Here is a 17,125-nt window from a genome sequence, read left to right as displayed (position 1 = left end):
CAGAGCATTTGGAGAGCAGTAGGACACAGGTGGTCCTAAGAGTGAGCCCTAGAAGACCCCTGGGTGTGATGGGGGGGCATGAGCCAGGGGTGAAGGACCCTTGGCACAAACTCTCCAGCCTCAGTCCAGGCTCTGCTGGCTCCTCCATGCACCAAGGCCAACGCTTCAAAACAAGTGCCCAAACTCCTCCACGTGCAACACCACGTGGCCTCTGTCACCCCTCCTGCAGAGCATCAAACACAGTCTTAGTGTAGGTTTAAAAAGAAGTTGCTCTGAAATTAGACATGGCAAGTGTTTATTAACGATACCAGTCTCTGGCATCAACAGCAGAGAGACACAGCCTTTCCCAGAGCATCCAAACCCTGGGAAATCCTCTATGGCTTTGGGATCACAGGTGGTGTCCCTCCCTGAGGTCCCCTCCTTGGCCTTTCCTTCCTGACTGAGCATCCTCATGATTCCCCCTCAGCTTTCAGGTTACAGCTCCCCTTCCATGTGGAGGGGAAGACACCCATGGTTAACAAATGGCAACTTGTAACTGGGCCCACTGGGGCAGCCTGCGTGCCCAGCACAGCTGGGACCCCACCAGGACAACAGAGCTGCCCATACATCACCTCCTGGTGCTCCTCAGGGCCATTTGTCAGGGCAGTTGGGCCTGGAGCCCTTTGGAGAGCACATCTCCATCCCTCACCATGCCAGCCCTCAGCAACTGTTGCCATGGTTATTTCATTGGAGTGCTTTTCATCAAGGAGATGCTGCAACTGCTGAATTGTCTCTTGCAAGAGTTCTATAGGAATAACTAGCTGATAAGTAGGAATAACGGGTTCAGACTGCCCACGGAAGCCAGCGATCCCAATTATTTTTGTTTTGATCCTGCCTTTCTTTTGGTCTTCGCCAGGCTCAGGTTTAAAGCGGGGGTTAGAGATAAGCAGCAGAGAAGGAACGCTTCCTGATGGGAAACGCACTTGGCTCTGCCAGGAGATTAAAGGTCTCTCCTCACACAAAGCCTCTGCTTTTCAATCAACCCTAAATAGGCTCTAACAAGGCACAGCAATCAACCAGGCAACATATATCCATCCTCACCTGTCGGCTTGGGGTGAGGAATGAGATGTATTTCCCGGTTCCATCGTGCTAATTGTTAATCAAGATATTATCGGCACAGCCCCAGAGCCGTCCATCAGCGGGGCAGTGACGGATGGCCCGGGCTGCGCCCCTGCCCGCAGCGGGAGCGCCTCTGCCGCCAGCCCACGGCTCTGCCGGGGCTCGTGGTGAGGCGGCCGCCTTCCAGACCCACTTTCAGCATCACAGAATGCAGGAATAAAGCCTGCTCTGGAGAGCCAGGGCCGTTTTGTTTAGTCCTCATTGAAAGCTCTGGGTAATGATGGATCTGCTCTTCCCCCGCCGACGGGGTCCCACAGCGCAGGCTGTCAGCCTTTGAGCGACACAAATGCCTTTTTCTGCTCTCCGCTGTCCCTGGCACAGGGCTTGGGTAGGGACGTGCTACCCCAGCCCTGGAGAACAGTGCAGCTGGAGGAGAGGCACATGGAGCCCACTGCAGCCTGCAGAGCCACCAGTGGCACCCAAATCCCAGCCTGTGACAGTGGAGGGGCTGCCCAAGGAACAGGACCCTCCCCATGGAGGGATGCAAAAGAGCAGGGGAAGATCTCAGCTTCCTTCACAGGAATGAGCCCGAGGGCAAACAAAATCTATTAGATTTTTCTTTCATCATTTTTGGGGGGGCATCAGGCCAAGTATTGCCACGCAGGGAAGAGAGAGGATTGTCCTGCTCTGTTCTGCCCTGGAGTGGCCTCACCTTGAGTTCTGAGACAGTTCTGGGTGCCATAATATCAGAGGGATCTGAAGCTGTTCCAGAGAGCCCCAAGGAGGGGCCGGGGCTGGGGAAGGCTCTGCAGGGGCCACCCGAGGAGGGCTGAGGGCACTGGGCTGGTTCAGCTGCAGCAGAGGAGCCGAGGGCAGAGCTCAGGGAAGGAGGGAACGGCTGCAGGGGAGCTTTGGGATGGAGATCAGGGACAGGTTCTTCTCCCAGAGGGTGCTGGCACTGCCCAGGCTGCCCAGGGAATGGGCACGGCCCCGAGGCTGCCAGAGCTCCAGGAGCCTTTGGACACCAGGGATGCACAGGGGGGATTGCTGGGGGGTCTGGGCAGGGACAGGGGCTGGACTGGGTGATCCTTTTGTGTCCCTTCAGCTCAGATAGTCTAACTCCAGATGTAAGCCAAGCACATTCCTGGAGCTGGGCAAACACTCTGTGCTGTGCCATGGAGGCACTTGGCAGAGCCACAGAGTTTGACAGGGTATCTGCCTGGTAGAGACACCTGAGCTGCTGCCAGTGGACTCAGCCAAGCTGGAGCCCCCAGGCTGGTGCCAGCCCCTCTCTCTCCCTGGGGCTGAGCTCCCCTCCTTGCACTGGCACAGGCAGACGTGGCTGCAGAGAGCCACAGCCCCCAGCAGCACCTGGACACTCTGCAGCCACACATGAGGGATGGGCTCTTCCTGGAGAGCACTCTGCACTTCTGGAACAGCCACAGGCTAAAGACAAAGAAGTGAATGTGGATGATATCAATGTGAATGTGACCCCAGAGAGATTGGGATTCAGCCACTCTCAGGGTACCAGAAGAGACAGAAGATGACTTTGCCAATTCCAGCTGAAATAGCTGGATTTAAAGAAATTAAATTTGTCAGTTCATTAGTGTGTAACATAAGAATGAAAAAGGCATTTCTAATTCCTGATCTGCTAATCCACAATCCGCCGATCTGCAATCCCCAGAGTCCCCAGGGAAAGAAAAGAAAATCCACAGCAGCCTCACAGTATCTCTCCACGACTCCTGGCCAGCTCCTGCAGAGAGAGCTCAGCTACAGAGCCTTCCTCCCTGTACAAAATCCACCTCAGCAAACCTGCTGCCATCCTAGGGGGGCTCAGGGATAACAAAAATCAAACTGCACTTGCTGGAGAGTGAACACTGGATGTTTGGTGAGGTGCTGGGTATGCTGTCCCAGGAGTTAGCTCAGCTCCCCACAGGTTTGCAGGATCAGCTAATTTCCAGCAGTGCTCCCACTCATCAGGACAATTACAAGGTCCCAATCACCTTCTTAACTGGGAGGGCTACTACTGCACCACAGGAAGGGGTGCTGGTGCCTGTTAAACAACTGTCCTGGCTGCATCTGGGAGATGCCCCCTGTACCTTCTTCCCACCTGATGGCCCAATGGATGCTATTTGTTATCCAGCAAGACCAGTTCAGTGCACACACACCTGCCAAGCACACACAGCTGTGTGCCCCCAGCCACATCCACACTTTAAACCATCATCTCCACAGCCAATTTCAACTTCCCACACCAAATCCTTCCTTAAATTATTGTCAACACTCAGCCCCATTCAGCTGCCTCAGGGGGAGGCACCTACAGGCCTCTCTTTGGCATGTGGGCTGTGGACCATGGCAGCACAGCCTGTGCACAGAGGCCAGACCAGCAGTAAGCACCAGGTGGGAAAATGGGAATCCCCTGGGGCTGCCACCACTGCCCTTGACCATCCCCTTCATGCCTTCTCCAAAAACAAGAGCTGACATGGCTCCAGAATTTGCCCTTGCTAAGCAACTTTGCCTTCACTTGTTGCATCTCCCCAGCTCCAGAGCTGCTCAGGACTTGCTGACCATGAAACTACGACCATGAGCAGTAAAGCCAAGGAGGACTGGCTCCCAAAACATGATGGAGAACTCTCCTTTCTGCAACACCTTTTTCTCCTCCTATCCAGCAGAAAATGCTGTAAATGTCAGTGGCTACAGACCCCAGAAATATTCACTGATGCTGGAGCCACCACACATAACACCACCTGGTAGTTCTTCATTATTCCCTTCATTCTCACAGGCAACGATGGGAAACCTGAGGAAACTGTGCAGGTCACACATGGAGCAGGAACCCAGAGCAGAGCCCAGATCCCCCTGCCACTCCCATACCTCCACATTCCCGAGATTTTTGGAGTGTGCCTCAAAACGTTCCCCTGCTCCCTGCTCAGCTCTCTGTGCAGGGACACAGGAGCCATCGTGCCCAACCACAGGAGTCTCGAGGCAGAAACAGCAGCTCAGTACCCAAGCACATCATCCACACAAGGACCCCGACAGGCCACCATCCCTCCCTCCCCTCAGCCCACACCTGGGCCACCCTGCCCTCCTCCAGCCACAGGTCCCACCGAGAGGGGACAGCTCAGGGCTGGCTCTGCCAGGTGACATCTGTATGTCTCCCCCTGAGCTCTTCATGCAACTGAATTGATCCCCAGGTGCTGCCAGGGTAGGACAAGCCCTGACTCCACTGCACTCTTGAAGGTTTCAATTAATCATAAAGCCAATTCCATTTTGGGCTCCAGCTGTCTTTATTCCTTCAGGGACTAATAATGCCACACCGTGTGTTTTCACACACTAGCTGAACTGAAATTAAGACAGATTTCAATATGAAGTACCTGAGAAGAAAATGCATTTTTAAAAAAGAAATCTCAGAGTTGTTACTGTTCTCAGCTTGGAAAAAATACCTTGTTAAGTAAAAGCAGCAGGGTATTAATTTGGAAAACAACTCAGGTGAGTTCCTGCTCATTGCAAGACATGCAAACAAACTAAAATCATATTTAGGGGCTTTTATGACAAAATATGTATGGAAATATAAAACAACCTGCTTCCAGAAGGAGAGGAGGAACATGCAGAGGAGCTCACACTGGCTCCCATGTGTAGTCTCCAAGCAGAGGGATGCTGGCAGCAGCCACCCTGCTGCACCAGGCACGGGCCAGCACCCAGAAACCCTCTCCAACCCTCCCTGTTGCAGTGACAGAAATAGATAAAACCCAAGAACCCTTGTGGTTCATCGTGTATGGCAGGTTTGAGCTGCTCAAGGCTTCAGGAAACCTCATTTACATGTCAGCACACTGTTAGCACCTGGGTTTTGTGTTCCTTCCTCTGCAATCCCCCCACGGGGCCTTTCCAGCTAGCCAGGCCTGCACGTCCACTTCAATAACGCAATTCCCGTGTTGATCTGGGGGGTTACACAAAACAACAGCCCTAATTATTGATCTCAGCAGATGCAGCTAAGGATTAATGATCTGTCCCTTGGAACTGCCACTGCAGGGCTGTGCCCATCGTCCCCTGGCTGTCAGTCTGGCAGCAGCCTCCTCACCCACATGGAGGTGTTGTCCCACATGGCGACAGCTGAGGCTGGTATGCCCAAAGCCAGCTTCAGGATGATTAACAGAAGGGAACAGTTATGGTGAGCCCCAGGAGGGAATAACTGAGGGAGTCATGACTGTGGGAAGCAGCAGTGACAGGACATTTAGCATGACCCACATTTCGCCTGGGCTCCAGCTAACACCACCTCTGCAGGAAGAGCCCTTCCTCTCTCTCATCCCCTGTGTTCAAGGCATTCAGGAAAAAAGGAGAGACAGTCTGGAAAAGATGTTTGCAAGAAATTATACGATGTGCTCTGCGTTGAATTCATAAGAGACATGTGAGACGTGAGAAGTGCAGAGCGCTGAGGGGCACAAGGATTCTGATGGAAGCCAAGATCCTTTGATGGCAGCCTTCTGGAACTGGCTGCAGTACCTTGGAAACTCATTAAATGCAGCAAAAAGGACAAGTGACGTACATCTATTGATGCTCTGAGCAGCAAATTAGTTTTCAAATCTATTCAGGGCTCTTGCAGTGGCACCGAGGGGCCGAGCCTCGGTGGGGAGCGGCTGTGAGAGCGTTCCAACAGCTCGTGTGGGGACCCAGCTGCCCTCAGGGAGGGGCTACCACGGGCCCAGCTCCCCGGGGACATCAGGTGGCCACAGACAGCTGCCCTGAGCATCAGGGCTCAGAGGGCTGCACGGCTGCCAGGGAGTCATCCCCTCCCAAAACATGCCAGGCTGCTCCGAGGGCCTCTGCTGGACATCTCCTTTCAAGCAGAAAAAAAGATCATCTAATCCAAAGGGGCATCAAAACCCAGCTCAGAAGAAGACACAGAATGTCAGCACCTGAGGGAAGAGCAAGTAGTTAACAGTGATGAGGAGTTTCTTCAGAAAGAGATAATTTCCAGTAAGCTGTTGTTTTCTCTCATCATCCCCTGCAAACACCTGGAGAGCCTCGAAGCAGCTGAGGTTGGCAGCAGTCTGGTGGAAGGCCTGAGGAGCTGTCTGCATGGATGAATAACCACCTGTTTCAAGGAATCTTTAAGCACATGAATAGACAGATGAGAGAAAACTTATCAAAGCACTGTATTAAGAGAACAGGTAGGCTGGAAGATGCCAGCCTGGAAAAGAGGTTGATCCCTCTTCAGTCAGGACAGCCAAGGGCTGTTCTTGGATGCCATGGGAGCCTGCAGTTGCTGGTTTATGTTATTTTGCCTCCTGTGAAAGAACTGCTGCCCTCTCCTCAGCACAAGGAGAGGAGTGGGAGAGAAAATATGGCTAAATCCAGAAGAGAGGCCACAAGAGGCATGGGCAGCCCCCCAACATCCCTCTGACAGCCCAGTTCTGCCAGTTGGCAATGAAATCCAACAAAAGCCACCATCAGGAAGGGCTAGGAGGGTGCAGACAGCAGGACCTACAGAGGCAGAGATGGGATCTGCACTCTCCCATGGGGCTCAGACAATGGCTGCAGTCATAAGGGTCAGTGCTGTCCGCCCCAAACCCTGCTGGGAGCTGAGGCTGCATCCTGCATTTCTCACTCCTGTTCATCTCCCAGTCTCCCATTCTTCCCTTCGTTCTTCTACTCAATGCACTTTGTCAAGCTCCCTTCTGAAACACACCACAGTGGGCTGCCACAGCCTCCTGCACACCCTGAGCAGATGCAGGTGCCTCCTCACTCACTCACAGGTGAGTGTTCTACACCTATTGCTTGGAGGGAATGCAGAGAACATGCCAAGACCTGGGAAAGTCACAGCAGGTCAGGAAAATAATGCAGGTGGTTAGGGAGGAAAATCTCTGAAGCCTATGAAGGCATTAGCAGAGTGTACAGGCTGTAGTAAAAAGGATAAACAGAAAACATAGGATCACAGAATCATTTAGGCTGGAAAAGACATCCAAGATCATCAAGGCCAACCATTAATCTCACACCACTGTGTTCACTGCTAAACTGTGTCCCCAAGTGCCAAATCTGCACAGCTTTTCAACCCCTCCAGGGCTGCTCCAGTACTTCACAACCCTTTCAGAGAAAAAAAATTCCCTAAACCTCCCCTGGCAGAACCTGAGGCTGTTTTCTCATGTCCTATTGCTTGTTACTTGAGGGAAGAGACCGACCCCTGCCTGCCTCCGCCCTCCTGCCAGGGAATTGTAGAGAACAGGAAGGATGAATGAGTAGTGGCTGAAGAGACAGAGGATTTCATGTTGTGTCCAGCTACAGAACCACATCTGCACTGGGAAACAGCAAGTTTGGGCTGGTTTTTTTGGCAGAAAGTGATTAGGTAACCAGCCTGAACATGTATTTTAAATGGAAACCACCACAATAACTCAAAGGCTTCAGTAGAGAGCATTTACTGAACACGATGAGACAGAAACAACATGTTTTATATAATGCATGAGCTGGCTGTGATGAGTCTTTCCCTCCCTGCTGAAGCTCTGCTGGAGCAACTTCCTGGTGCTCCTCATGCCTGTCACAGCCTTGGGCAGCACTGGCTGTTCTGTGGGGCACGAAACCTCCCACAGCTCTTAGAGCACCAGCAGCTGTGACTGAGAAGGCCCTGCAGGCTCTGGGAGCACCCACTGCTGTGTGAAGGACTCAGGAGGACAAGGCCACCTGCCTGAGCCCCAGGGAAGTGGGAGAAGCCAGTGGAGCCCAGTGCTGGGGGAGGGTGTGGGAGCTCATTGCCCACAGGGGGTGTGAGGCCAAACACCCATTTCATCCTCACTGCTTGACCTCTGTGTCCTCTCACAGCACCAGCCCAACCCAGAGAACTCACTCCAGAATTCTGTTTTACAGAAAGGACCACGTCCTCAGCCTAAGCCCAGTCCCTCAGGCTGAGGCCAAGACGTCCATCCCACCTTGTCCCCTCTCCAGCAGCCACGGGCACCTGGGGAAAATACACCTGGCACGAGACAAGGACCTGACCCCATCAACATTGCCCCAAACATTTCTCCCCAAAAACCCAGGAGCAAACCTTGGATTCTAGACTTTTCCCTCCTTGTCTTCCTGAGAGCACAAGGATGGCAGTTTACTCTTTAATTGTTAATTACACTTCCTTGTTAGATTTTAGAGGCTGAAAAATGTTTAGGGATTTATTCTTCTGTGTAATTAACCACAATGATGAAACACCCATTTATACTGCACTGCAGTTTTTGTTAAGGTTATTCATAATGGGGAAAGGCTAAATAGGTTGAGTTCATTATCATTACAGAAAAAAAATTGAGGTGACCCAATCAAATTAATTTGAAATTAAGTGCAGTGAGGCTGATAACTTCACACAAGTCAGGGGTTCGAATAAAAATAGAGGAGACAATCTACAAAGAAAGAAATTATAAGCAGTCAAAGAGTGGAGCTGGAATTACTGCAACTGGGAGATGACAAACACATGGTGTGGGCAAACAGGGCCACTGAAAAAATCAGGGAAAGTGGATAAAGAGATGGGCAAATACTGCAGGATGTAAAAGGAAAAGCTGGAGGAAGAAGGGATGAAGATGGATTGGAAATAAATGGGTAGGGACAGTGCTTGTTAAGCTAACCAGATTTATTTCTCTGCACAGAAATTCTTATGTCCTTACAAGACAGCATCGAAGCAAGGTCTTTAATTTTACTTTTCCTGGGTTTACTGCTTGGGCCTCTGTGTTATTTAACACCAGTGAGCACCAACCAGCTTCAGTGCACAGCTGGACCTAACTCAAACCCCCTTAAATCTGGTGGAAGCTCTTTGCTTTTGGCAGAGGCATCCTGGAGGGGCTGCTGCTTCTACAACAGAGCAGTGAAGTCCTGTGCTCTGGGAAAATGGGCACCACCAAGGGACTGATGGACAGAGCAAGGAGACAGCATTCCCACATCCCTCTTCCCTCGGAAAAAAACAATGGAAAAGCAGAACCAAAACCAGGTGGATGCCACAATGCTGAGCTCTGTTGGACACCCAGCACAGCAGGAGGAAACACAGCCCATCACTCTAGGAGCTTCTCTGAGGTTTCTCTTGAGAAGCAAACACATGTTTTGTGCCTCTCTTGGCTTTACCAGAGTGGGGGAAGCACTGAACGAGCCTCAGAGCTGGGTAATACAAATAAGGGTGAATGGGGTATTCAGGATGCACATGGTCAAACTTCAAGGGCTTTAATCTCTGGGAAACAGCTAAGACAATCCATGGAAAACTCTTGTGTGTGGCTACAGGATCATGCTTCAGTTCTCACCAGTGATGAGTTTACTCCCAAGCCTTTACCAAGCCCTGTGACATTATTTTAGCACTCAGGGCCAAAAGGGAACAGTGAGAGCCCAGCAGTGCTGGGCTTGTGGGCAGAGGCTGTGCTAGGACTATCCTGAGCCCTTCTAGGACACATGTCAGATGTCAGCTTGGACCATCAATGGGACATCCTTGTCCCTGGTCACCCACGGGATGGGCTTTTAAAGGTCTGGCCAAAATGCCACGAGTCTCTCACTGCAGCTGCACAAGTGGCTGCCCACTCTGGCCAGGCCAAAATCTCACCTTCTGAGTGTTCTGCCTTGTCCCCATGAAATACAAACTGCTTCCCTTTGCCTTGAAGGTCCTACAGCTTAACTTCTCTGTCCTTACCTCCAACTCATCCCTAAGTACACAGGGAGAGTTTGGGATAAAGCTTCAAGAAGGCATTCAACATAAATTATTATTCCCCTTCTAAATGGATTACAAAAATCCTTTTATTACAAAATACTAAAATGTTCAAATTATTGGGGTGGAAAAACGTTTCCTGTAGGTAAAGTTTTCAAAAATGGAGGTTTTAATCACAAGCATAATCCTTTCTGGCTAACATTTCCAGTCTTGTGAAACATGGAGATACAGATTGCACTGAGGCCTGGCTGTGCCACCAACAAAGGGAGATGCTGCCTGTAAATAGCTCAGAGGACATCAGAAGACACTTCTCTCATCAGCAATCTTTTTTAGCTTAATATAGCTCCTCTTTGCATAAAACATTGACATTTTTGTAATGTTTGGACCCAATGGTGCGAATGCTGATTGTCATGCGAAGATACTGGAGTGTACCTTCAAAATATGCAGGAACATTTTACAGACAGTAGTTTCACTTGCCTCCAAAATGCTGGATCTTAATATTTCATCCTTATATATATTTAAATGTTAGTACCACAGGATAAGTTCTAACATGCTTTTATGCTAATGCAATCACTGGAAATCCAGATAATGCTGTGTATTGGCATATACTGTTAGTGAATTATGGATACCTAAATGTACAACCCCACATGCCTAGCAATTATTTTTGTTAGTGCATTTAACTTTTATTTGCAATCAGAGCACTTGAGGATTGTTCAAATGAAGTTTACTTTTGCAAACTGCTGAATGGAAAAACATTTTGTTAAAGGCTTAAAAACAGTAAGAGTGTGATGAGGTTTTAGACTTGCAGTAAGGGCACTGCTCAGAGAACTCCACCAGATGGAACGATGTTTGATTTGGTCACAGACTCAGCAATTAAAACCCAAATGCCTGAAGTGAAGGACATAGAAGAGAAACATGAGATGAAACCTTGATTTCCTCCCTGTCAGGTGAAGAAATCTGCCTCTCCTGTGGCAGAGACTCCCAGAGGCAGATGGATACCCCGAGGTCAGACCCTGGCAGCTGGACCTGGGACCCTGTGCCCTGAGGTCCCAGTCATGCTGTGCTATGGCTGCTTTTCAAGTCTGCTTGAAGCCAAATAAATAGGAGCAATAATATCAGGAAGGGGAAACCCTGAGCTGGCCCTGTTGAGCCTTCTCCTCCTCCTGCCTTTGCTGATCCAAGTCTTGGCCAGCCCCCGGCCTGTTGGCTCAAGATGCTGATCCCCTGGAAAACCATTTTATTCCAATGGGCTTCCAGCACAGCCAGAGCTCTGAGCCAGGTCCTGGCAGGACCATGTGCAGGCAGGACCTGGGTGCTGCAGCTGTTTGTTCCATCCCTTACCTGCTTCACTACCTGAGCAGAGTTAAGGACAGTGCAAATCTGGAGAAGATCTGGGTATTTCTGACAGCTGAAAAGTTCTGGACGTGACCCAGGCACGTCTGGAATCCCTCTGTGTCCAGTAGTTTCCTCCTGTGTTAAACACTTGTCTACAGACAAGGCCAAACTCCCTCTTCCAGACTGAGCTGTGCCAGGAGTTACTGACCTCCCGTGCCAGGCTCTGGAGCTGCTATCATCATACCCTGATTTCTCTCTGGGAATGTTTGCCTGGCTTGAAACCAGTGGTCTGAGCCAGCCTGGCTGAAGAGACCTGGGAGGTAGCCACAGACCCATTTGGTGAGCAGCAGACCATTGCTCTTCCCAGGCTCAGCATCCAGCACAGGATCTGACACCAGCCCCAGGCACACAAGCACGGAGCAGATCATGTCCCTGCAGCCCAGCGAGCTGTGACACCTCTGGGAATTTACTGGAAAGCCCTACTACCTCTCTAAGGCTCTCAGGAACAACCATGAGGGAAGGAAATAAAAAACAAGCCCTCAGAAAAACACAAAATGCTATGTGAAGTACCTGAAATGCCCCCAACAGTTTAACTAGAGCATGGAGTAAGCTGAGAAAATGTATGAACAAACGAATTAAGCAAGTGAGCACACAGCACACAAGTTGGCATGTAGGTGTCTACTGAGAAAGCTTAAGCACAGCAAGGGGAGAAAAAGCAAACTCAAACCAAGGCATAATATCCCTCACATTTTGGAGTGGAGCTCTCAGACAATGTATCATCCAAACCACTCCAAATTACCATCTGCCAGAATGTCCTTCAAAGAAAAAAGGTCCACAAGTTTGCAAAGCAGCAGTTTAATGTTGTCATATCAGATGAGAGACTCTCTCCAAAGAAGATTTTTGCACTTGAGTGAGAAGTACTACACAAAAGTGTGACTCTCGTGCCCACTGCTACACTGTCAGGTACCGTGAGACAATGAATTTTTGGAGTCCTGACCATGTCATGGCAGGTACCTCTGGAAAGAAGCTCTTTAGCAGCCCCTGTCATTTCACAAGTTACCTGCAAATGTTTCCAGACCCTCTGCATGATCTTTTCTGTATGTAGAAAGAGTCTACATACAGAATCTGAGCAAGCCACTCCAGTATTGTTTCAGAGACTAAGATATACCAGAATATGAAGAGCAGGTTTTGTTTCTGATGTATCTTCCTGCCATCCCTAAGTCAGGCTCAGTTTCAGACTAGAAGCTGGATCCTTTCCTTGGATAAACCTGGGTACCTGCTCCTGTCCACAAGGCCCTTCACTCCACACATGCTGAGGGCCAACTGCATTGCATATGAGATTGCCAAGTAAATGCAGGTCTGTGCACCATGTGTTAGACTAAGCCATAAATAATTTATGATGCTGGAGAAGGTGACTGTATTTTTAGGTGTAGAAATATGCAGATAAAACAGTCCTGACCTTCAATTTTCACTCTGCACTTCTGATCCTGAAGTTTCAGTCCATCCAATGCATTTCTAAAGCCTCTGCATCTCTGAATGAACAACACACCCCCTGCAAAGCCCCAAAACCCATAAATCAAAAAGAGAGCACTGAGAGAACCCATGGAGCCCACAGGATACCTCCTGCAGCAAGCACTACACAGGATGCCCCAGCATGAGGCAGAGCAGGCTCCTTCCCCTGAACCTCAAACATCCTGCAGGTCAGTCTCCTCTGGATTCTGGCTGCTGACCCTTATTCCTGACCCCACATCTAATCAGCATGCCTTTGATGTCAGAGGCATGTGTTCATGGGGCCCAGATCTCTCTCTAAAGACCACATGAGCTGCTAAAATCAGCCCCTTGCCATCCTGAGCAGCCCAGGAGCAAGGATGAAGAAGGACAAAGGTGCTCACTGGGGTGCTTGTAACTGTACCCTCTGTCACATCTTCCCCCAGAGAGAGCTGTCAACTGGACAGAAGGAGAATTATTCCCCCCTTGGACTTTGTAGAAACAGGGAGCCCAGGGAAACCAAGAAACGATCACAGATTTGACACCACATTGCTTCTGGATACTTCCAATGAGCAAGATAAGGACACACTGAGGAGAAGGGGAAATGGGTGTTGCAAGGGCTAGGAAGGGGACAAGACAGTTTTGTGGTGTGTCACAACACAGCTTTGGGTCTCTGCTATCAGAAATAAACCAAGGGAGGTGGAGAGAGGCACAGAGCCCAGCTGAGGGCAGCTCTCACCTGGACAGGGCAGGTCTCACCTGGACAGGGCAGCTCCCAGGACGAAGGCAGCGTGTTCCTTCAGCGAGGCCTCGCTGCTGTTCAGCCCCTCGATCACCAGCTGGAGCCCACCCATGGACAGGAAATCCTTGGCATTGTCCACCTGGGAGAGAGCAGCTTCCATCAGCACAAAGCCCCAGCCCCTGGAGAACACCTCCCTTCACACCCACAGCATCCCTTCCCTCCTGCTCGGACCAGCAGGGAGTTTTACAAGGAATTAAAAATTCTGAGGGAATGGCTGTGGCTGAGCTCAGCACAGCCGTGCCCACGAGCAGCAATGTCACAGCTGCCCAGGCACAGTGTCCTTGTGGGAGGACACTGTCACACTCAGAAGGCATCGCTGGAAACTCAAATACTTTGATTATAGCTATCAAAAGTGCTCTTGACACGTATTTTGGCAATTCAGGTGGTGTCAAAAACTCAATATATCTGGCTGATGTCAAAATCTCCAGCTCTTTGCTCTCCCCTGAGCAAGCCTTTACTGGGGACCCAGGGAACTGCATGTTTTGCAGATGAAGTTAATTAATTGATGCTGTAATTGTAGCACCAGGAGTCAGGGATGTTTAGGAGCCTGTCAGCACCAACAGGGTGCAAAAGGGGCATGGGAGCGAGGAGCATGGGCAGTTCTGGGAGTTCTCCATGGGTTCCATCAACAACTTCCCATGGACAAGGAAGGAAAAAGCCAGTCCCTGCTTGGAGGGGTCAGCCAGCAACTTCCTCAGGGAGCAGCCCCACAATGACTTTTCTAAGCAAACAATAATGGATTAACTGCCAGTAGGGAAAAGTTTGCACCTTAGTGGGAATTCATCAGCCTCTGGCTCTTAAGTGGATCAGGGGCTAGCCAGGCACAGTCCCAGCGGGCATCTGCTCTTGGAGAGGAGATCAGAAAAGGCTCTGAGAGCTCACAGACAAAATTTAGAGAAACAGCACAAACTACTTCAAGTACAAAATTCAGTCCAAAGTCAAATCGATGCATTTTGGTATTCAATGATTTTTTTTTTCAGTTTAAAAGAGGATCTGATGAATGCTCAGAACTGCCTGCACAGAAAAATCAGTTTCTGCCTGCACAGAAAAATCAGGTTCAGAAATTCGACATATCTCTCTGAAAGACAGGGAGACAACAGCAATCGTTGGCAGATGGAAACAGAATATAAAAATGAGTTATCAGCAGGGCAAGCCGACCCCCTGATGGGGTGGGACAGGACCACAAGCCATGCAGGGCACGTGGGACACTCTTCTAGTCAATGACTTCATGCTCAGTGTTATATTTATCTCAACCATGTACGTTCATCAATATTGGCCCCAAGTCAGATATTTCAGGTACCCAGGAGAAGGAAGGAGCTTTGTGTCCTACAGGTCTGTCGTTACCAACCAAAGCAGGACCTGGGGAGCTCCAGCTCATCTTTGCTCCCCAGTGGGACAATACCCACCTGTCCCTCTGCAAAGCTGCTCTCTGCAGGTCTGCTGGGGCTGATTCAGGATTTGCAGCAGCTTTTGTATCCTTTCAGATGCTGTTCTTTTAACTGTCCCTATAAACCAGGCCTGCCAGAGCTCTCACTTTTCTGCAGACCCATCTTTATCTACAAAGAAAAGTCTACAAAGAAATCTATGCAGCAACCCAGTTTCAGCTGCCAGTGGGTCCTTTTATTACTCAGCCTCTGTAAAAACTGGTTTAGTTCTGGAATTGGACATTGACTTCTGCGTGAGAGGGAATGTATGGACAGGCAGGAATTTGCATCCAAGCCCCTGCTGTAACCTCAGCAGAACCAGAGTCCTTTGTGCTGCCCCAGCGTCAGTGAGACACCACAACAGCAGAATGTAAATTGTGCTGTAAAGCTTATTCTGAAGATGTGTTTACCTTTTTTAACCAGAGTCTGTTGTGAGAGCTCCAGTTCTAAAACTAACAAAATCCCTAAACTTCACAACTTGAAGGTATTAACCTCTCTGGGGAGCAGTGGATGCTGCAAGGCAGCAGCTCCTACCTCACTTCAGTCCACTGAAATAGGCACAGAAGAAAAACCAAAGATCAAAAGAGCTCTTGAGTAAAGTAAACAGGCAAAGCAGGCAAGGGGAGGGATGGGAGAAGAGCAAATATGACAGCAGTTATTCAGGGAGCAGGTTTGAATTGGAGGAGAAAGAAAATAGGGAGGGAAGGTGAGAGAGAAAATGTTAGAAAACAAGAGCGAGGGAAAGCAGCATGTCAGCTGCACGCGATGGAGAGGAAATTAGCAGAGAGAGATGGTGTAGCATGTCAGAGCAGAGGAGAGGGGAAGATAAGCAGAGTGAATAATTGAGAGAAAGAGCCTGCAATGGCTGAGAACAGGTCTTGGCTCCACATACTGCTGTGCAAGCACCGTGAATGCTGTTTATGAGTTACGCTCTGCCCTCTTCACATTTGCATTTGGGTTTTATGCGTTACAGATAACCCAGCAAGCCAAACCCTCCTACTCCTTCTCCAAGATGGACTCCCGAACATGCCAAGCTGAATTGTGGCTGAGGAGAAGCAAACCAGAGCTGGCAACCAAAAGCTGAGCAAAGGCAGAGCCCTTGGGCTGACTCTTCAAAGGCAGGAGAGAGCATCTCCCTGGGCTGGGCACCGGCCATGGCTCCCATGGCGCCCTCCGAGGCACGAGCCGCCCCACACCCACTGCTCCAGGGTGACCATGGCACAGAGCAGGGTGCAGCCTTTGCTTGCATGCCCTCCAGGGCATGGCATTTTCTACTCCACAGGGCATCCCGTGCCCCGAGACAGCAGCAGGATGGCCGGGAGCTGAAGAGTTCTGAAAAGCCACGGCACGGTACTATTCTGATGGAGGATGGGGAAGGTGGGACCAGCAAAGTGGCCCCACACATGTCCTGGGCCACCCACATCTGCAAGGATCCCCATCTCCCACGGCAGGGCTGTGACTCGCTGCAGAGGAGTCCTGACAGTTCAGCCCTTCCAGGGTTATGCGGCACAAGCATCCTTTGGCTGCTGTTCAGTAATTACATTAAGCCACTGCTGCTAAAGTCAGTCCCAAGCAGAGATAATGCTCTGGACGCATTCAACTGACTGGAAGAAGAAAGAGGAGGAAAAGCCATGCTGGCTTAGAGACAAGTCATATTTCTTATCAGCTTCCTGCCTGACGAGAAGGTGCTGCCCAGCCATCTGCCCCGACAGCGTGGGCACAGAGCAGCGCTGTGATCGGCGCACAAAGGAGCCCCTGTGCTCCCGCCAGCCTCCTGCCATTCCCCCTTTCTGACCCCTTTGATGCTGCATGTGCTTCTCTTTGATGCTCCAGTCCCTGCTCCTCTGCCATTCTGAAATTGTTTGCCCCATCCTGTGCTGCAGGGATTTTCTGCTGGAATAGTCCAGACCGCTATGCTGGAATCCAAGTCGTCCCAGGGCATTTGGGGGCTGCTTTTTAGCACAATGGCCTGATGCTCTGGCACCCTTAATCAGGCAAGATTAGCCCTGAGTACAAATATGAAGCTCTTTGGGTGCCCATTGTTCACAGTTATTCTCTGAGTCACACAGATGCCGTCAGTGACACAAAAGCAGGGAGAACAAACAGCAAGGAAGCCTCTGCATGCCCACAACAGCAATTCAGAGCAGAAATTCAAGACAAAGAGCCCTGGAAATAACACTTGTATCAGCTGGCACATGGACTCTCTTTCACACAGCAGCAACACTTCAGCTACCTGCCCCCATATAGCACATTTGGTTCAACAAGTGCTGTTCCAGTGAAAGGGCTTGCACTGGCACCTCCCAAGAGTTGTCCCATTCACCCTCTGAAATG

The 17,125-nt window shown here is 50.2% G+C and overlaps 1 protein-coding gene across 9 annotated transcripts in view; it reads right to left on the bottom strand.

The window, feature by feature from the left end:
- The window catches only part of SIL1 (SIL1 nucleotide exchange factor), a 95,777-nt gene that overhangs the window by 19,028 nt on the left and 59,624 nt on the right, over positions 1-17,125 (bottom strand). For all 9 annotated transcript variants that reach the window (XM_059860344.1, XM_059860346.1, XM_059860338.1 and 6 more), the window contains one exon: positions 13,328-13,449. In XM_059860344.1, coding sequence (XP_059716327.1) covers positions 13,328-13,449 — 122 coding nt within the window. The remainder of the gene's footprint in view (positions 1-13,327; positions 13,450-17,125) is intronic.

The sequence above is a fragment of the Haemorhous mexicanus genome, chromosome 15 (assembly GCF_027477595.1).
Source record: "Haemorhous mexicanus isolate bHaeMex1 chromosome 15, bHaeMex1.pri, whole genome shotgun sequence".
Taxonomy (NCBI): domain Eukaryota; kingdom Metazoa; phylum Chordata; class Aves; order Passeriformes; family Fringillidae; genus Haemorhous; species Haemorhous mexicanus.
This window is presented reverse-complemented; position numbering and strand designations above follow the sequence as displayed.